The sequence below is a fragment of the Bufo gargarizans genome, chromosome 8, assembly GCF_014858855.1.
Source record: "Bufo gargarizans isolate SCDJY-AF-19 chromosome 8, ASM1485885v1, whole genome shotgun sequence".
Classification (NCBI taxonomy): Eukaryota; Metazoa; Chordata; class Amphibia; order Anura; family Bufonidae; genus Bufo; species Bufo gargarizans.
The window spans coordinates 168970269-168992467 of record NC_058087.1 but is presented as its reverse complement, the minus strand read 5'-3'; the positions used below and the strand labels follow the sequence as shown (position 1 = coordinate 168992467).

Sequence of the window (22199 nt, the reverse complement as noted above, 5' to 3'; positions counted from 1 at the left end):
AGGGATCGAGGGTGGCTAGGTGGGAATTTACGCTTTCTCTCAAATGTTTGTGAGACGGAGAGCTGAACGCTGCCGTGTGACATGCTTTTTGACGGAGGTGGTGGTGTTGGTGGTACATCCCCTGTTTGCTGGGCGGCAGGTGCCAACGTTCCTCCAGAGGCGGAGGAAGAGGCCGAGGCGGCAGCAGCAGAAGAGGCCGAGGCGGCAGCAGCAGAAGAGGTAGCAGGGGGAGCCTGAGTGAGTTCATTGTTTTTAAGGTGTTTACTCCACTGCAGTTCATGCTTTGCATGCAGGTGCCTGGTCATGCAGGTTGTGCTAAGGTTCAGAACGTTAATGCCTCGCTTCAGGCTCTGATGGCACAGCGTGCAAACCACTCGGGTCTTGTCGTCAGCACATTGTTTGAAGAAGTGCCATGCCAGGGAACTCCTTGAAGCTGCCTTTGGGGTGCTCGGTCCCAGATGGCGGCGGTCAGTAGCAGGCGGAGTCTCTTGGCGGCGGGTGTTCTGCTTTTGCCCACTGCTCCCTCTTTTGCTACGCTGTTGGCTCGGTCTCACCACTGCCTCTTCCTCCGAACTGTGAAAGTCAGTGGCACGACCTTCATTCCATGTGGGGTCTAGGACCTCATCGTCCCCTGCATCGTCTTCCACCCAGTCTTCCTCCCTGACCTCCTGTTCAGTCTGCACACTGCAGAAAGAAGCAGCAGTTGGCACCTGTGTTTTGTCATCATCAGAGACATGCTGAGGTGGTATTCCCATGTCCTCATCATCAGGAAACATAAGTGGTTGTGCGTCAGTGCATTCTATGTCTTCCACCGCTGGGGAAGGGCTAGGTGGATGCCGTTGGGAAACCCTGCTAGCAGAGTCTTCAAACAGCATAAGAGACTGCTGCATAACTTGAGGCTCAGACAGTTTCCCTGATATGCATGGGGGTGATGTGACAGACTGATGGGCTTGGTTTTCAGGCGCCATCTGTGCGCTTTCTGCAGAAGACTGGGTGGGAGATAATGTGAACGTGCTGGATCCACTGTCGGCCACCCAATTGACTAATGCCTGTACCTGCTCAGGCCTTACCATCCTTAGAACGGCATTGGGCCCCACCAAATATCGCTGTAAATTCTGGCGGCTACTGGGACCTGAGGTAGTTGGTACACTAGGACGTGTGGATGTGGCAGAACGGCCACGTCCTCTCCCAGCACCAGAGGGTCCACTAACACCACCACGACCATGTCCGCGTCCGCGTCCCTTACTAGATGTTTTCCTCATTGTTACCGTTCACCACAATAAGAAAAAAATTATTTGGCCCAATGTATTGAATTCAAATTCAGGCCTTTTTTTACAGACACCTAACACTATCTGGCTATCTATTTAGGTACCGTATTACACTAATACAGGCACAGCAGTAACGACAGATTTAGCTGAAAATAAATTGTAGGCCTGGTATTTAGGCGCTGGATGACAGGTATACGTTTACGGACAGAATTAGACTTGGAAATAGACAGTAGCGTGTGTGTGAAGTTATTCAGAATGACCCTATGTGCACCTTGAATATTATATACCCTTTTAGGGATAGATTTCAAATAGCTCTGATACAGCAGAAACCACTGATTTAGGGAATTGCTAAGTTGGGAATTGTATTTCAACCCAGAACAAAAATATATCCTTTGCCAGACAGCAGACAGTATTACAATTGGCTGGCCACAGCTGAAACACCAGATTTAGGGTACTGCTATTTTGGCAATTGTATTTCACCCCTCAATAAAATAGCAAGCACAGCCAAGCACCTGATGTAGGATATAGCAAAAAAATAACCACACCATTGAGGGTTAAATGTACTTGGTAGCAGCTTGTGCTGGCGCACCACAAGACACAAAATGGCCGCCGATCACCTCAGAAAAAAGTGACTGAAAAACGCTCTGGGCAGCCTAAAAACAGTGAGCAATTCAATAGCAGCAGTTCAATGATCCACAGCTGTAGATCGATCACTGAATTAAGTGTTTTTGAGGAGTTAATCTGCCTAATCTCGCCCTAACAGTCGCAGCTGCAACCTCTCCCTACACTGATCAGAGCAGAGTGACGTGCGGCGCTACGTGACTCCAGCTTAAATAGAGGCTGGGTCACATGGTGCTCTGGCCAATCACAGCCATGCCAATAGTAGGCATGGCTGTGACGGCCTCTTGGGGCAAGTAGTATGACGCTTGTTGATTGGCTGCTTTGCAGCCTTTCAAAAAGCGCCAAGAAAGCGACGAACACCGAACCCGAACCCGGACTTTTACTAAAATGTTCGGGTTCGGGTCCGTGTCACGGACACCCCAAAGTTCGGTACGAACCTGAACTATACAGTTCGGGTTCGCTCATCCCTATTTATAGATCTAAAATAGGGAAAAGGGGTGATTTTAAAATACCGTACTTTTTTTTATACATTTTTTATACTTTTTTTTTACCTTTTTAACCTTATTTTTAGCCCCCCTTAGAGGACTTTAGCATGTCATCATCAGATCGTTTCTACCATAGACTGTAATGGTTTACCATTTCAGTCTATTGGAAAATTGCTGTGTTTCTACTGAGCCCTGACTTTGGCAGGGCTCAATAGGAGCCTAACTATGGTATACTTGGGAATCTTCACAAAGACCCTGTATACCATAACAACGATTGGCTCCCACAGTCTCATCATGGGGGTTTCTGGGAACAGCCTGCTTCCTATAAATAACCATTCAAATACCATGGTCATATTTGACCACAACATCTGAGGGGTTAAATGCACCTGCCGGCTACGCCACTGCTCAGCTCCTGAGTGGGAACCATCTTTAAAGACCCAACTTCTGCCACACATGTACGATGAAAAGAGCCATTTGGATGTAAGTGATAAATGTGGTATGATTAGCGCAGGGCTTGAGGGGCGGAGCATGACACAGGGATTCAAAGAGAGGACACCAGTCATAGTCTGCACCAGGCATCACACAGTAACATTCTTGCCTTTATTCCTTAAAAGAGGTTTTCCAGCAGAACAGATATTTGTGGCTCAGAATGACTGTAAAACATAAAAGAAGCAATACTCACCGATCCCCCATCACTTCTGTTTTGACACTGCTTAGTCTGTGATCGTCTCTACTTCCTGCTCTGCAGGAAATGCCCTCTCAGCCTATCAGTGGCCACCATTGTGTCCTGCCGCAGCCACTGATTGGCTGATCGGGAATTTCCTGTGTCTCGAGTCGGGAGCAGGAAGTAGAGAACAGTGAGGATCCGGTTGTTTCAGAATGGCAGCGGTGGAGGAGCAGTGGAGGTAAGTATTGGTTCTTTTATGTTTTTAAGCCATTCTGAGCCTACTGGAAAACCTCTTCAAGTAGAATACACAGAGCACCTCAATACAGAGCCAGGCACTCATAACATTGCCAGTCACACGGTGCCTATCCACATAATAGTGCCAGCTGCACAGTGTACCATGAATACTTATGCTGGCTGCAAAATATCTCTTAAAGGGGATGTCCAGATTCAGAGCTGAACCCGGACATATTCCCATATTAACCCAGGCAGCCCCCCTGACTTTAGCATCGGAGCAGTTCATGAATCGCGCAGGGCAAAGGCATTTTCTGGCATTCTGGTGACGTACTGGGCTCTCCATGGGGCTGCCAGGCGGAGGCTTCCGCCCAGTAGTGAGCCCAGGTGACGTTACCAGCACTGATGGGCGACTAGAGCAGCGCTAAAGCCCGCCCATCAGAGCCGGTGACGTCACCGAACACACTGCTGGGCGGAAGCCTCTGCCCGGCAGTGTGTTATTGTAAATAAAAGATCGCTTGTCCTACGCGATCCAGCGCAGGGCAAGGGAGCGCATTGGAGCATGAAATGCACCGGTGTTAACATTAGGGGGGCTGCCTGGGTGAAATTAAGGGTATGTCTGAGTTTAGCTCTGAACCTGGACAACCCCTTAAAGTGAGGAGTCACTAGAGGGAGTTACTTATAAGTCCCAAGGCCTACATTGATAGCAATGCAGAGAAGAGATTAGAGCTGCAGTCTAATGACTGTATCTGCAGTCTAATGACTCTGTATCTGCAGTCTAATGACTCCATGTCCATGTTGTGCATCCCAGGCCTAGACATTTTCTAAGCTTTGGTGCAATTTTCTGTCCTTGCTTCTCAACTTCTTACTGCTCCAACCTTCTATGCACCATGTGTCTTCCCTACAACCAAATGTATAAAGACAAAGATGGTCCCTGAACACATAGATGAAGACTTTGACGGCCCCTTGTTCTCTTTCTAAGCTGATTTGCATTTGTTCAATTTACTTAACACAAGATTGCAGTATTCTCCCTCTTTAAGTCCGCGTGTAGAAGAGACTACAATTCCAGCCATGTGTCTAAGTGGATTTATCTGTAGGCCTTGATGGACCCTGCAATGTTTTATGTTATTATTTCATAGTTCAAGTTCATCCATATCTTCTTCTATTGGATTGATTTGGCCACCTGAAGGCCAGTAGCTGTTGTTTTTGAGCGAGTCCCGTGCAGGTTTGGCTTCATGTTTGCAGTTTTCTTTTCTGCTCACAAGCTGTGGTCGTCTTGTAGACTGCAGCAGGTTTCCATGTTTTCTACTGAACTTGTTATGCCCTTTACCACCCTGTGCCTTCCAGTGCCTGATGCAGAGATAACACAATGCTGCCACCACCTTGTTTTTCAAGTTGAGTCACATTTTTATGACCCCCAGCTAATATCTAGAGCAGGCATGCTCAACCTGTGGCCCTCCAGCTGTTGTAAAACTACAACTCCCACAATGCCCTGCTGTAGGCTGATAGCTGTAGGCTGTTAGGGCATGCTGGGAGTTGTAGTTTTGCAACAGCTGGAGGGCCGCAGGTTGAGCATGCCTGATCTGGAGTATCCCCTGTGTGCAGCATGGGCAACAGCCAGACGGGTTGGGAGTGACTCATTAAGGTCTTGGTAGGTTGTCACCAGGGGTGTACATAGAAATCATTGGGCCTCATAGCAAGAATCTGAATTGGGCCCCAGTAACTCCGCCCACTACCCACCCCTGGCACATCCCACCATCTGCCCTGGCCCCTCCCCTGCCACACCCCATGTATAAATGACCTATTGAAACCGTAACATGCGACTCACACACTAGCCAATCAGCAGCAGGAGCTTTGCACTGCTAAAATCTGATTGGCCAGTGCAGTGCAAGTGCCAAGCAGACAGAGGAAGGAGAATGAGCGGCGCTGCAGGATGTCAAGAGACAGGTGGGGCATTGCCCATCACCCATTGCAGCTGCGTGGTCTGGTGGCACGCCACTGGTTGTCACCTGCATCTGTAGCCATGCTGACTGCAGTGCATCCCACAGCGGCTGGAGGTTGTGTGGGGGAGGATCCATAGAGCGAACACAATGATGGAGGTCGTCCCACAGATGCTTAATTGGATTTAAGTCTGGGGAACTGTTTCTCACCTGAGTCTGTTTCTTGCCTGACTCGCAAAGTCCATCCATTCGATTAAACAGAAAAAGTGTCTCGTCGGAGGAGGCAATTGAAGGACCAATTCCGATACTGCCGCAAAAACTGAAGCCTTTTCTGCCAATGCAACTTCATTATCAGAGGTGCAGTGACCGCTTGTCTGCCTCGGAGCCCCATACACAGTAGGGTTCGCTAAACTGTTGCTTTAGATATGTGTCTGTTCGCCTCCTGTAGTGCGTTGGTCCGGCCCTCGCGCACCTTCGTAGTGGACATTCACCTCTCACATCAATGGCACGTGGTGCTCCGCCGTTTCCACATCTCTTATTCACAATGCTGCCTTTTGTCCACTCACGAAACACTTTCACCACAGCAGCAGAGAACAGTTCACACTGCGCAGTGTCAGAAAAACCGCCACCCGGGGCCCGAAAGCCAATAATCATCCCTTTTTATAATTTGTCCATGACAGCAATGAGGGATGTGTGTGCAGACCGCCTATCACACCTTATATACCCACCGAGCTATGTGATGTTTTGATATATGCAAATGAGCCTAGAGGCTCTGCTCTCTCTACAACTGCCACACCCTCTGCACTTTAGGAGAAATCAGGACCAGGTCTGATCACATTTGCACTGCCTGGCCCTGTCAATAAAAGTGTAGGAGACGCTGCAGTTGCAGAGAGAGCAGAGCCTCTAGGTGTAACGGTAACTCCCCCATTGCTCCTAGAGGCTCATTTGCATATACAGTCCTGAAAAGCTTAAGACCACTTGAAAAATGGCAAAAAATCATATTTAGCATGGCTGGATCTTAACAAGGTTCCAAGTAGAGCTTCAACATGCAACAAGAAGAAATGGGAGTGAGACAAAACATTTTTTGAGCATTCAATTTAATGAAAACAACGAATAAACTGAAACAGGCTGTTTTTCAGCTGATCAAAAGTTTAGGACCACACCTCCAAAAAAAAAACTAAACCCCCCAAAACAGAAATCCAACTTCCAAACATGAACTCAGTAATGAGTAGCTCCGCCGTTATTGTTGATCACTTCTAAAATTCGTTTTGGCATGCTTGATGCAAGCGTTTCCATGAGGTGAGTGGGAACATTTCTCCAAGTGGTGAAGACGGCCGCACGAAGGCCATCTACTGTCTGGAATTGTTGTCCATTTTTGTAAACTTCCCTTGCCATTCATCCCCAAAGGTTCTCAATTGGATTTAGATCAGGGGAACACGCAGGATGGGCCAAAAGAGTGATGTTATTCTCCTGGAAGAAGTCCCTTGTCCTGCGGGCATTGTGTACTGTAGCGTTGTCCTGTTGAAAAACCCAGTCGTTACCACACAGACGAGGGTCCTCAGTCATGAGGAATGCTCTCTGCAACATCTGGACATAACCAGCGGCCGTTTGACGCCCCTGCACTTCCTGAAGCTCCATTGTTCCACTGAAGGAAAAAGCACCCCAGACCATTATGGCGCCTCCTCCACTGTGGCGCGTAGAAAACATCTCAGGTGGGATCTGCTTGTCATGCCAGTAACGTTGGAAACCATCAGGACCATCAAGGTTAAATTTTTTCTCATCAGAGAATAAAACTTTCTTCCACCTTTGAATGTCCCATGTTTGGTGCTCTCTTGCAAAGTCCAAACAAGCAGTTCTGTGGCATTCAAGGAGACGAGGTCGTTGAAGACGTTTTTTGTTTTTGAAGCCCTTCAGTCTCAGATGCCGTCTGATGGTTATGGGGCTGGAGTTACCACCAGTAAGGACCTTAATTTGGGTCGAGGATCGTCCAGTGTCTTGACGGACAGCCAATTGGATCCTCCGGCTCAGTGCTGGTGAAATTTTTTGGGGTCTTCCACTTTACTTTTTTGTTCCATAACCCTCAGGATCATTTAAGAAATTCCAAATGTCTTACTGCGTCCCACCTCAGCAGCGATGGCGCGCTGTGAGAGACCCTGCTTATGCAGTTCAACAACCCGACCACGTTCAAAAAGGGAGAGTTTTTTTGCCTTTGCCATCACAACGTGTGACTACCTGACAGAAAATGACAATGAATCCACATCTTTGCACAGATTTGGCCTTTTAACCACTTAAGGACCACAGGTTTATACCCCCCTAGTGACCAGGCCCTTTTTTACAAATCGGCACTCCACAACTTTAGCGGTTTATTGCTCGGTCATGCAACTTACCACCCAAATGAATTTTACCTCCTTTTCTTCTCACTAATAGAGCTGTCATTTGGTGGTATTTCATTGCTGCTGACATTTTTACTTTTTTTGTTATTAATCAAAATTTAACAATTTTTTTGCAAAAAAATGTCATTTTTCACTTTCAGTTGTAAAATTTTGCAAAAAAAACGACATCCATATATAAATTTTTCGCTAAATTTATTGTTCTACATGTCTTTGATTAAAAAAAAATGTTTGGGTAAAAAAAAAATGGTTTGGGTAAAAGTTATAGCGTTTACAAACTATGGTGCAAAAATGTGAATTTCCGCTTTTTGAAGCAGCTCTGACTTTCTGAGCACCTGTCATGTTTCCTGAGGTTCTACAATGCCCAAACAGTAGAAAAAACCCACAAATGACCCCATTTCGGAAAGTAGACACCCTGAGGTATTCGCTGATGGGCATAGTGAGTTCATAGAACTTTTTGTTTTTTGTCACAAGTTAGCGGAAAATGATGATTTATTATAATTTTTTTTTTTTTCTTACAAAGTCTCATATTCCACTAACTTGTGACAAAAAATAAAAACTTCCATGAACTCACTATGCCCATCACGAAATACCTTGGGGTGTCTTCTTTCCAAAATGGGGTCACTTGTGGGGTAGTTATACTGCCCTGGCAATTTAGGGGCCCAAATGTGTGAGAAGAACTTTGCAATCGAAATGTGTAAAAAATGACCGGTGAAATCCGAAAGGTGCTCTTTGGAATGTGTGCCCCTTTGCCCACCTAGGCTGCAAAAATGTGTCACACATGTGGTATCGCCGTACTCAGGAGAAGTTGGGGAATGTGTTTTGGGGTGTCATTTTACATATACCCATGCTGGGTGAGAGAAATATCTTGGCAAAAGACAACTTTTCCCATTTTTTTTATACACAGTTGGCATTTGACCAAGATATTTATATCGCCCAGCATGGGTATATGTAAAATGACACCCCAAAACACATTGCCCAACTTCTCCTGAGTACGGCGATACCAGATGTGTGACACTTTTTTGCAGCCTAGGTGGGCAAAGGGGCCCACATTCCAAAGAACACCTTTAGGATTTCACCGGCCATTTTTTACAGATTTTGATTTCAAACTACTTCGCACACATTAGGGCCCCTAAATTGCCAGGGCAGTATAATTACCCCACAAGTGACCCCATTTTGGAAAGAAGACACCCCAAGGTATTCCGTGAGGGGCACTGCGAGTTCCTGGAATTTTTATTTTTTTGTCACAAGTTAGTGGAATATGAGACTTTGTAAGGGAAAAAAAAAAAATATAATAAATCATCATTTTCCGCTAACTTGTGACAAAAAATAAAAAATTCTAGGAACTCGCCATGCCCCTCACGGAATACCTTGGGGTGTCTTCTTTCCAAAATGGGGTCACTTGTGGGGTAGTTATACTGCCCTGGCAATTTCGGGGCCCAAATGTGTGGTAAGTAGTTTGAAATCAAAATGTGTAAAAAAGGACCTGTGAAATCTGAAAGGTGCTCTTTGGAATATGTGCCCCTTTGCCCACCTAGGCGGCAAAAAAGTGACACACATCTGGTATCGCCGTACTCGGGAGAAGTTGGGGAATGTGTTTTGGGGTGTCATTTTACATATACCCATGCTGGGTGAGAGAAATATCTCGGCAAAAGACAACTTTTCCCATTTTTTTATACAAAGTTGGCATTTGACCAAGATATTTATCTCACCCAGCATGGGTATATGTAAAATGACACCCCAAAACACATTCCCCAACTTCTCCTGAGTACGGCGATACCACATGTGTGACACTTTTTTGCAGCCTAGATGCGCAAAGCGGCCCAAATTCCTTTTAGGAGGGCATTTTTAGACATTTGGATCCCAGACTTCTTCTCACGCTTTCGGGCCCCTAACATGCCAGGGCAGTATAAATACCCCACATGTGACCCCATTTTGGAAAGAAGACACCCTAAGGTATTCCGTGAGGGGCATGCGAGTTCCTAGAATTTTTTTTTTTTGGCACAAGTTAGCGGAAATTGATTTTTTTTGTATTTTCTCACAAAGTCTCCCTTTCTGCTAACTTGGGACAAAAATTTCAATCTTTCATGGACTCAATATGCCCCTCACGGAATACCTTGGGGTGTCTTCTTTCCAAAATGGGGTCACATGTGGGGTACTTATACTGCCCTGGCATTTTAGGGGCCCTACAGCGTCAGAAGAAGTCTGGAATATAAATGTCTAAAAAAATGTACGCATTTGGATTCCGTGAAGGGTATGGTGAGTTCATGTGAGATTTTATTTTTTGACACAAGTTAGTGGAATATGAGACTTTGTAAGAAAAAACAAAAACAAACAAAAAATTTCCGCTAACTTGTGCCCAAAAAAATGTCTACATGGAGCCTTACAGGGGGTGATCAATGACAGGGGGGTGATCAGGGAATCTATATGGGGTGATCACCCCCCTGTCATTGATCACACCCCTGTCATTGATCACCCCCCTGTAAGGCTCCATTCAGACGTCCGCATGATTTTTTACGGATCCACGGATACATGGATCGGATCCGCAAAACACATGCGGACGTCTGAATGGAGCCTTACAGGGGGGTGATCAATGACAGGGGGTGATCAGGAAGTCTATATGGGTGATCACCCCTCTGTCATTGATCACCCCCCTGTAAGGCTCCATTCAGACGTCCGTATGTGTTTTGCGGATCCGATCCATGTATCCGTAAAAATCATACGGACGTCTGAATGGAGCCTTACAGGGGGGTGATCAATGACGGAGGTGATCAGGGAGTCTATATGGGTGATCACTCCTCTGTCATTGATCACCCCCCTGTAAGGCTCCATTCAGACGTCCGCATGTGTTTTGCGGATCCGATCCATGTATCAGTGGATCCGTAAAAATCATACGGACGTCTGAATGGAGCCTTACAGGGGGGTGATCAATGACAGGGGGTGATCAGGAAGTCTATATGGGTGATCACCCCTCTGTCATTGATCACCCCCCTGTAAGGCTCCATTCAGACGTCCGTATGCGTTTTGCGGATCCGATCCATGTATCCGTGGATCCGTAAAAATCATACGGACGTCTGAATGGAGCCTTACAGGGGGGTGATCAATGACGGAGGTGATCAGGGAGTCTATATGGGTCATTACTCCTCTGTAATTGATCACCCCCCTGTAAGGCTCCATTCAGACGTCCGCATGTGTTTTGCGGATCCGATCCATGTATCAGTGGATCCGTAAAAATCATACGGACGTCTGAATGGAGCCTTACAGGGGGGTGATCAATGACAGGGGGTGATCAGGAAGTCTATATGGGTGATCACCCCTCTGTCATTGATCACCCCCCTGTAAGGCTCCATTCAGACGTCCGTATGCGTTTTGCGGATCCGATCCATGTATCCGTGGATCCGTAAAAATCATACGGACGTCTGAATGGAGCCTTACAGGGGGGTGATCAATGACGGAGGTGATCAGGGAGTCTATATGGGTGATCACTCCTCTGTAATTGATCACCCCCCTGTAAGGCTCCATTCAGACGTCCGCATGTGTTTTGCGGATCCGATCCATGTATCAGTGGATCCGTAAAAATCATACGGACGTCTGAATGGAGCCTTACAGGGGGGTGATCAATGACAGGGAAGTGATCAGGAAGTCTATATGCGTGATCACCCCCTTGTCATTGATCACCCCCCTGTAAGGCTCCATTCAGACGTCCGTATGCGTTTTGCAGGTCCGATCCATGTATCCGTGGATCCGTAAAAATCATACGGACCTCTGAATGGAGCCTTACAGGGGGGTGATCAATGACAGGGGGGTGATCAATGACAGGGGGGTGATCAGGGAGTCTATATGGGCTGATCAGTGGTTTATAAAGGGTTAATAAGTGACAGGGGGGGGGTGTAGTGTAGTGTAGTGGTGTTTGGTGCTACTTTAGTGAGCTGCCTGAGTCCTCTGGTGGTCGATCCTAACAAAAGGGACCACCAGAGGACCAGGTAGCAGGTATATTAGACGCTGTTATCAAAACAGCGTCTAATATGCCTGTTAGGGGTTAAAAAAATCACATCTCCATCCTGCCAGCGAGCAATCGCCGCTGGCAGGCTGGAGATCCACTCGCTTACCTCCCGTTCCTGTGAACGCGCGCGTCTCCGTGCGCGCGTTCACAGGAAATCTCGGCTCACGCGAGATGACGCCTATTGGCGTTAGCGTAGCCTGGGAGAGCCGCTGCGATGACGCCTTTCGGCGTTAGCGTAGCGCTAAGTGGTTAAAGGCATGTGGTCCTAAACTTTGGATCAGCTGAAAAACAGCCTGTTTCAGTTTTATCGTTATTTTCAATTAATTGAATGCTCAAAAAATGTTTTGTCTCACTCGCATTTCTTCTTGTTGCATGTTGAAGCTCTACTTCGAACCTTGTTAAGATTCAACAATGTAAAATATGATTTTTTGCAATTTTTCAAGTGGTCTTAAACTTTTGATCAGGACTGTATTAAAACATCATTTTTCTCAGCAATGCGGACACATATGAACATGGGACCAGTGGCGTAGCGTGGGTTGCCAGCACCCGGGGCAAGCCAAAAATTGCGCCCCCCCCCCGCGCCTACCCCAGGCACGCCACTTTTAACAGATACTGTAGTAGATCACTAGCAGTCCTATGTAACACCTCAGATAACACAGAGATAACTCTCTGAGTACAGATAATGTAGTAGATGGGTGTGAGGCCCCAGAATTCTGAATACGTACAGTGTGACCTGAAGTCTGGGGCCAGAATGCGGCAGTATGGGCCAAATTCTCAATCTTCTCCCCCAACCCTACCATGAAACAGATATGTGGATGGACATTATTATTACAGTAGAATACCGCACCATACCTGTTACATCCAGTGACGTCTCCTGTGATGTAGACTCTCCTCGACGTCTTCATTCAGAGATAAGACCACCATGATAACTTCTTTCAGCCGCTTCTCGTCTCTGCAGAGTTTCACCGAAAAAAATTTAGGTTCCTCACTTTACTATCTTGCTCTCCTTCCTGGTATCTCAACACTGTCATCCTGCTGCCCCCCAATACTAAGCTAGAGCCAGACAGATAGCTTTCATTCCCCCTGTATATTATAATGGCCCCTTCTTTATTATTAATGTACTGGCCCCCTCTTTAATAACAAAGAGGGGGCCATTATATTAGCAAAGAGGGGGTCATTACATTAATAATAAAGAGGGGCCATTACATTAATAATAAAGAGGGGCCATTACATTAATAATAAAGAGGGGCCATTACATTAATAATAAAGAGGGGGCCATTACATTAATAATAAAGAGGGGGTCATTACATTAATAATAAAGAGGGGGCCAATACATTAATAATAAAGAGGGGCCATTACATTAATAATAAAGAGGGGGCCATTACATTAATAATAAAGAGGGGGCATTACATTAATAATAAAGAGGGGCCATTACATTAATAATAAAGAGGGGGCCATTACATTAATAATAAAGAGGGGGTCATTACATTAATAATAAAGAGGGGGCCATTACATTAATAATAAAGAGGGGCCATTACATTAATAATAAAGAGGGGGCATTACATTAATAATAAAGAGGGGCCATTACATTAATAATAAAGAGGGGGCCATTATATTAATAATAAAGAGGGGGTCATTACATTAATAATGAAGAGGGGGTCATTACATTAATAATAAAGAAGGGGCCATTACATTAATAATAAAGAGGGGCCATTACATTAATAATAAAGAGGGGTCATTACATTAATAATAAGAAGGGGCCATTACATTAATAATAAGAGGGGCCATTACATTAATAATAAAGAGGGGGTCATTACATTAATAATAAAGAGGGGGTCATTACATTAATAATAAAGAAGGGGCCATTACATTAATAATAAGAGGGCCATTACATTAATAATAAAGAGGGGCCATTACATTAATAATAAAGAGGGGGTCATTACATTAATAATAAAGAGGGGGCATTACATTAATAATAAAGAGGGGCCATTACATTAATAATAAAGAGGGGCCATTACATTAATAATAAAGAGGGGGCAATAAATTAATAATAAAGAGGGGGCCATTACATTAATAATAAAGAGGGGGTCATTACATTAATAATAAAGAGGGGGCCAATACATTAATAATAAGAGGGGCCATTACATTAATAATAAAGAGGGGGCATTACATTAATAATAAAGAGGGGCCATTACATTAATAATAAAGAGGGGCCATTACATTAATAATAAAGAGGGGGCCATTACATTAATAATAAAGAGGGGGTCATTACATTAATAATAAAGAGGGGGGCCATTACATTAATAATAAAGAGGGGCCATTACATTAATAATAAAGAGGGGGCATTACATTAATAATAAAGAGGGGCCATTTACATTAATAATAAAGAGGGGCCATTACATTAATAATAAAGAGGGGGCCATTACATTAATAATAAAGAGGGGGTCATTACATTAATAATAAAGAGGGGGCCATACATTAATAATAAAGAGGGGCCATTACATTAATAATAAAGAGGGGGCCATTACATTAATAATAAAGAGGGGCCATTACATTAATAATAAAGAGGGGCCATTACATTAATAATAAAGAGGGGGCCATTACATTAATAATAAAGAGGGGGTCATTACATTAATAATAAAGAGGGGGCCATTACATTAATAATAAAGAGGGGCCATTACATTAATAATAAAGAGGGGGCATTACATTAATAATAAAGAGGGGCCATTACATTAATAATAAAGAGGGGGCCATTATATTAATAATAAAGAGGGGGTCATTACATTAATAATGAAGAGGGGGTCATTACATTAATAATAAAGAGGGGCCATTACATTAATAATAAAGAGGGGCCATTACATTAATAATAAAGAGGGGGCCATTACATTAATAATAAAGAGGGGCCATTACATTAATAATAAAGAGGGGCCATTACATTAATAATAAAGAGGGGGTCATTACATTAATAATAAAGAGGGGGTCATTACATTAATAATAAAGAAGGGGCCATTACATTAATAATAAAGAGGGGCCATTACATTAATAATAAAGAGGGGCCATTACATTAATAATAAAGAGGGGGTCATTACATTAATAATAAAGAGGGGGCATTACATTAATAATAAAGAGGGGCCATTACATTAATAATAAAGAGGGGCCATTACATTAATAATAAAGAGGGGGCATTACATTAATAATAAAGAGGGGGCCATTACATTAATAATAAAGAGGGGGTCATTACATTAATAATAAAGAGGGGGCCAATACATTAATAATAAAGAGGGGCCATTACATTAATAATAAAGAGGGGGCATTACATTAATAATAAAGAGGGGCCATTACATTAATAATAAAGAGGGGCCATTACATTAATAATAAAGAGGGGGCATTACATTAATAATAAAGAGGGGCCATTATATTAATAATAAAGAGGGGGTCATTACATTAATAATAAAGAGGGGGTCATTACATTAATAATAAAGAGGGGGTCATTACATTAATAATGAAGAGGGGGTCATTACATTAATAATAATAATGTACTGGCCCCCTCTTTATTATTAATATAATGGCCCCCTTTTTATTATTAATGTACTGGCCCCCTCTTTGCTAATATAATGCCCCCCTCTTTGTTATTAATGTACTGGCCCCCCTCTTTGCTAATATAATGTCCCCCTCTTTGTTATTAATGTAATGGCCCCTCTGTTATTAATGTACTGGCCCCCTCTTTATTATTAATATAATGGCCCCCTTTTTATTATTAATGTACTGGCCCCCTCTTTGCTAATATAATGTCCCCCTCTTTGTTATTAATGTAATGGCCCCTCTTTGCTATTAATGTACTGGCCCCCCTCTTTGCTAATATAATGTCCCCCTCTTTGTTATTAATGTAATGGCCCCTCTGTTATTAATGTACTGGCCCCCTCTTTGCTAATATAATCGCCCCTCTTATTGCTGTGCCAATGCCATTGAATATAGCCTTTCTGCTCCAGTCCTCTCCTCTCCCACCCCCCATACTGCCGCCAGAGCCTCTGCAATTAGGTAAGTTAACATAAAAAAAAAATACTTACCTATCTCCATCCCCGCTTGTTCCCGCCGCAGGCGGTCACGAACGCCTCACTGTGCCTTCCTGCGCCGCGTCATCGCGTCATCTCGCGAGACCCGACGCAGGAGGTCACAGTGAGGTTATCGTGACCGAGTCCTGCGTCGCTCGCCTCTACTGCCTTATAGGCTTCAGGCCTAGTGGCCTGAAGCCTATGGGGCATAACGGAGGGGACGGGAGCCATAGGCTCCCGTAGCCCTCATTGAAATTTCGGATGCCTGGCGCCCCCTGCAATTTGGCGCCCGGGGCAACGGCCCCTCCGGCCCCCCCCACGCTACGCCCCTGCATGGGACCAACACAGATGCCTTCAGCTGCCAAATGCACATGTAACAGCTCATCTAGTGTCATAGGTACAAATCTGCTGACAGATGCCCTTTAATGGTGTCTTTATTATCATATATTGTGCTAATATGTGAATAAAGCAGTAATATGTATATTAGCTGTGTGGTGAAGCTATAGTACATAATGTATATGACATGTAGATACTAGGACACATCTCTGCCCTCAGCATGCTGGTCTAGTCCTGTCAATCAAGGGGAGGGGGGAGTGTTCAGAGCACAGGGGGTGTTACAAAGCAGTGCTCCAAGGGTTCAGCCACGCCTCCTGGTGCTCCAATTTGCTCATTTGCAAATGAATTAAAATGCAGATATATCTGCAGCTGTTTAGCATACAGACAAAAGAAAGGTATGCCTAGTTTAATAGGGTTGATCATGCTGACAGATCCACTTTAATATTACTATAGACAATGCTGCAGACAAAAACTTAGGGTAAGTCTATTTTTATTTATTGCTTAAATATAAAGAAAATATCCAAAATTATCCAGTTCATATTCATTGGCGTCCGTCCATCCTTATTTCCACATAATCAGTAATAGCTGACGACAGGCTTGACGCACGTGCAGCCCAGTGTGACCACCTCGGTCTCCAGTCTATAGGAGAAGCTGCAGCCTTTCTGCTCCCGACGTAGGACCATCACCTCCTGCTGGATGGGGTAGGAGATCAGGGCTGGATTCTCATTGCCATTGGCGTCTGCGCAAGCAAAAGTGAGACAATTGGCCTCCGCGATGACGAAGGGGAATCTGTTGGGGTCTGAGTTGAGACTGAAAAAGGAAATTTAAAAGAATAAATAAAATATTACAATTCCACAATGTATACATTTACATATTGTTCTTTTGGCAGCTGAAGATCAATGGACCCTGCAGATTTTGGATATTTTCCCACCCGCTCGTCTCTGTAAATTTCTCCGTCCACACTCACTAAGGTTCTTCTTGCTGATGTCAGAACTGTGCTTTCTGCTCTGAGGCTTCTGCGATTCCTTTTTACCTCTTTCCCTGAGAAACTGCAGCTGCATCTCCCTCCTCCTCTGTGTTACACTAGAAGGATTTTTTTGGGGACTGAAGACTTTTTGAAGATTTACTGGGAGTGGGATAGGGGAACCACAGTCTGCTCGAAGACACTATCTAATACCTTCTCATGTGTGGTACTCAGGGAGGAAAGAGGAAAGGAAGGATTGGTTGACTGTCGGTTTCACGTGTATTATCTATGGCTGCTATGATTATATATGTACAGTCTATAGTTTCCAGCCAAAACATTGAAGTGTTTGTGCACTTTTCTCATGAATTTCTTTTTAGATATGATGAGGTTTTGGTTGCATTGATTTGATTTGAATGTATCCTGGGGATCTATAGCCACTGAGTGTGAATCGCTCTAATCTGCTTTGACCACAGGTTCTTCTTCTGTGATCAGGAGTAGATTAGCAAGAAGTTGACGGTTGCAGAATCTGACTGCATACAGGCTTTGTTTGTAGTCTGTTACCATGGAGACACATAACACTGCATAGGAACTGTATACACTGCATTATGTACTGCATTAATGCATATAATGATTTGGATCATGTCAAGGCTGAAATTCTGGGGCTTACAGAAAGTAGTCTTGTCCTGAGGACACAAGTCGAGATGAACCTGCAAATCCAAGCCCTAATAATGCAGGAAATGAGTGCTCCATTCCATAGAAGGCACACAGGACTATAGCCCTATTTCCGAAATGTTTGAAATTGGGTACGTTGTGACATTTACCTGTATTCCCAGGGTGACAAAGAGTGAGTGTGAATGTCCTCCATCTGTACCAAACTGTCCAGGTAGCTGGTGTCAATGAGACCGATGTCCACTATCATAGCGCTTGGCCAGTGGCGGTTCCTTCTTCCAGGACATCTCTGTTTGGCCTCTAGGGGGAGCTCTTCATCCTTAGATCCTTCCTGAGTATTAGTGAGGGACAAATACTCTTCTGGGAGAAAGGCCGATGAGCAGAGGGACACCAGGGCGGCCATCTAATTAGAATGAGAATAACTTTGATCATTCCAAAAAGGCAAAGAGGAGAAAATTGTTTATTGTGCACAATGTTATTCTTATAGGGGTTGTCACATTACACTTTTAAAACCAGCACCTGGACCTGAATACTTTTGTATTCTCATGTGATTAAAAACTTAGTATAGTCACTGAGTTATTCAATAAAATGTTTATGTATAGCGCCACCTGCTGTTCCCCCCCATATTTCTCCATCCACCTTAGTAACATTGCTGAGGTGGTCGCACATGCTCAGTTCCATCCTTCAACTGCTACTAGCTGTATCTACTGTCAGAAGCTGTGACAGTTACAGGGAGAGAGCTGAAGCAGAAAGGACAGACCCCTGAGCTCTCATAGGGAGAGAGCTGAAGCAGAAAGGATCCTCCCCTAAGCCATTATAAGAAGATAATTGCAGCAGAAAGGACACACCTTGAGCTACCAGCCTGAAATAAATCTATTAGAGCAAATGGAGCAATGAACGAGGAGATCTCTGGATCCATGTGAGGTTCAGGGCTGGTTCTAGCTTTGTTAGAAAGAGACTGTCATGTACTTTATGTTTTTCAATTTTTACATTAATCATGGGATAAACTCTTTAAAGGTTTTCACTAAAGTTGAGCGAACACCTGGATGTTCGGGTTCGAGAAGTTCGGCCGAACATCCCGGAAATGTTCGGGTTCGGGATCCGAACCCGATCCGAACTTCGTCCCGAACCCGAACCCCATTGAAGTCAATGGGGACCCGAACTTTTCGGCACTAAAAAGGCTGTAAAACAGCCCAGGAAAGAGCTAGAGGGCTGCAAAAGGCAGCAACATGTAGGTAAATCCCCTGCAAACAAATGTGGATAGGGAAATGAATTAAAATAAAAATTAAATAAATAAAAATTAACCAAAATCAATTGGAGAGAGGTTCCATAGCAGAGAATCTGGCTTCCCGTCACCCACCACTGGAACAGTCCATTCTCAGATATTTAGGCCCCGGCACCCAGGCAGAGGAGAGAGGTCCCGTAACAGAGAATCTGTCTTCATGTCAGCAGAGAATTAGTCTGCATGTCATAGCAGAGAATGAGGCTTCACGTCAGCCACCACTGCAACAGTCCATTGGCATATATTTAGGCCCAGCACACACAGGCAGAGGAGAGAGGTCCCGTAACAGAGAATCTGGCTTCATGTCAGCAGAGAATCAGTCTACATGTCATAGCAGAGAATGAGGCTTCACGTCAGCCACCACTGCAACAGTCCATTGGCATATATTTAGGCCCAGCACACACACAGGCAGAGGAGAGAGGTCCCGTAACAGAGAATCTGGCTTCATGTCAGCAGAGAATCAGTCTGCATGTCATAGCAGAGAATGAGGCTTCACGTCAGCCACCACTGCAACAGTCCATTGGCATATATTTAGGCCCAGCACCCAGGCAGAGGAGGGAGGTCCCGTAACAGAGAATCTGTCTTCATGTCAGCAGAGAATTAGTCTGCATGTCATAGCAGAGAATGAGGCTTCACGTCAGCCACCACTGCAACAGTCCATTGGCATATATTTAGGCCCAGCACCCAGGCAGAGGAGGGAGGTCCCGTAACAGAGAATCTGTCTTCATGTCAGCAGAGAATTAGTCTGCATGTCATAGCAGAGAATGAGGCTTCACGTCAGCCACCACTGCAACAGTCCATTGGCATATATTTAGGCCCAGCACACACAGGCAGAGGAGAGAGGTCCCGTAACAGAGAATCTGGCTTCATGTCAGCAGAGAATCAGTCTGCATGTCATAGCAGAGAATCAGGCTTCACGTCAGCCACCACTGCAACAGTCCATTGTCATAATTTAGGCCCAGCACCCAGGCAGAGGAGAGAGGTCCCGTAACAGAGAATCTGGCTTCATGTCAGCAGAGAATCAGTCTTCATATCATAGCAGAGAATCAGGCTTCACGTCACCCACCACTGTAAGAGTCAATTTTCATAAATTTAGGCCCAGAACCCAGGCAGAGGAGAAGGTCCCGTAACAGACAATCTGGCTTCATGTCAGCAGAGAATCAGTCTTCATATCATAGCAGAGAATCAGGCTTCACGTCACCCACCACTGCAACAGTCCATTGGCATATATTTAGGCCTAGCACACAGGCAGAGCAGAGAGGTCCCGTAACAGACAATCTGGCTTCATGACAGCAGAGAATCAGTCTGCATGTCATAGCAGAGAATCAGGCTTCACGTCAGCCACCACTGCAACAGTCCATTGTCATAATTTAGGCCCAGCACCCAGGCAGAGGAGAGAGGTCCCGTAACAGAGGATCTGGCTTCATGTCAGCAGAGAATCAGTCTGCATGTCATAGCAGAGAATGAGGCTTCACGTCAGCCACCACTGCAACAGTCCATTGTCATAATTTAGGCCCAGCACCCAGGCAGAGGAGAGAGGTCCCGTAACAGAGGAATCTGGCTTCATGTCAGCAGAGAATTAGTCTGCATGTCATAGCAGAGAATCAGGCTTCATGTCAGCCACCACTGCAACAGTCCATTGGCATATATTTAGGCCAAGCACACAGGCAGAGCAGAGAGGTCCCGTAACAGACAATCTGGCTTCATGTACAGCAGAGAATCAGTCTGCATGTCATAGCAGAGAATGAGGCTTCACGTCAGCCACCACTGCAACAGTCCATTGTCATAATTTAGGCCCAGCACCCAGGCAGAGGAGAGAGGTCCCGTAACAGACAATCTGGCTTCATGTCAGCAGAGAATTAGTCTGCATGTCATAGCAGAGAATCAGGCTTCACGTCAGCCACCACTGCAACAGTCCATTGGCATATATTTAGGCCTAGCACACAGGCAGAGCAGAGAGGTCCCGTAACAGACAATCTGGCTTCATGTCAGCAGAGAATCAGTCTGCATGTCATAGCAGAGAATGAGGCTTCACGTCAGCCACCACTGCAACAGTCCATTGTCATAAATTTAGGCCCAGCACACAGGCAGAGGAGAGAGGTCCCGTAACAGACAATCTGGCTTCATGTCAGCAGAGAATTAGTCTGCATGTCATAGCAGAGAATCAGGCTTCATGTCAGCCACCACTGCAACAGTCCATTGGCATATATTTAGGCCTAGCACACAGGCAGAGGAGAGGTTCATTCAACTTTGGGTAGCCTCGCAATATAATGGTAAAATGAAAATAAAAATAGGATTGAATGAGGAAGTGCCCTGGAGTCCAATAATATATGGTTATGGGGAGGTAGTTAATGTCTAATCTGGACAAGGGACGGACAGGTCCTGTGGGATCCATGCCTGGTTCATTTTTATGAACGTCAGCTTGTCCACATTGGCTGTAGACAGGCGGCTGCGTTTGTCTGTAATGACGCCCCCTGCCGTGCTGAATACACGTTCAGACAAAACGCTGGCTGCCGGGCAGGCCAGCACCTCCAAGGCATAAAAGGCTAGCTCTGGCCACGTGGACAATTTAGAGACCCAGAAGTTGAATGGGGCCGAACCATCAGTCAGTACGTGGAGGGGTGTGCACACGTACTGTTCCACCATGTTAGTGAAATGTTGCCTCCTGCTAACACGTTGCGTATCAGGTGGTGGTGCAGTTAGCTGTGGCGTGTTGACAAAAGTTTTCCACATCTCTGCCATGCTAACCCTGCCCTCAGAGGAGCTGGCCGTGACACAGCTGCCTTGGCGACCTCTTGCTCCTCCTCTGCCTTGGCCTTGGGCTTCCACTTGTTCCCCTGTGACATTTGGGAATGCTCTCAGTAGCGCGTCTACCAACGTGCGCTTGTACTCGCGCATCTTCCTATCACGCTCCAGTGCAGGAAGTAAGGTGGGCACATTGTCTTTGTAGCGTGGATCCAGCAGGGTGGCAACCCAGTAGTCCGCACAGGTTAAAATGTGGGCAACTCTGCTGTCGTTGCGCAGGCACTGCAGCATGTAGTCGCTCATGTGTGCCAGGCTGCCCAGGGATAAGGACAAGCTGTCCTCTGTGGGAGGCGTATCGTCATCGTCCTGCCTTTCCCCCCAGCCACGCACCAGTGATGGACCCGAGCTGCGTTGGGTGCCACCCCGCTGTGACCATGCTTCATCCTCATCCTCCTCCACCTCCTCCTCATCCTCGTCCTCCTCGTCCTCCAGTAGTGGGCCCTGGCTGGCCACATTTGTACCTGGCCTCTGCTGTTGCCAAAAACC

General features: G+C 45.4%; 1 protein-coding gene across 1 annotated transcript; it reads right to left on the bottom strand.

Annotated features, from left to right (window-relative positions):
* Positions 1-16568: 16568 nt before the first annotated feature.
* Positions 16569-18029, bottom strand: LOC122945484 (interleukin-17F-like). Its single transcript, XM_044304550.1, has 2 exons — positions 17779-18029; positions 16569-16803 (listed from the first exon to the last, which is right to left on the bottom strand). The coding sequence occupies exons 1-2, from the start codon at positions 18027-18029 to the stop codon at positions 16569-16571; spliced, it is 486 nt and encodes a 161-aa protein (XP_044160485.1).
* Positions 18030-22199: the final 4170 nt, after the last annotated feature.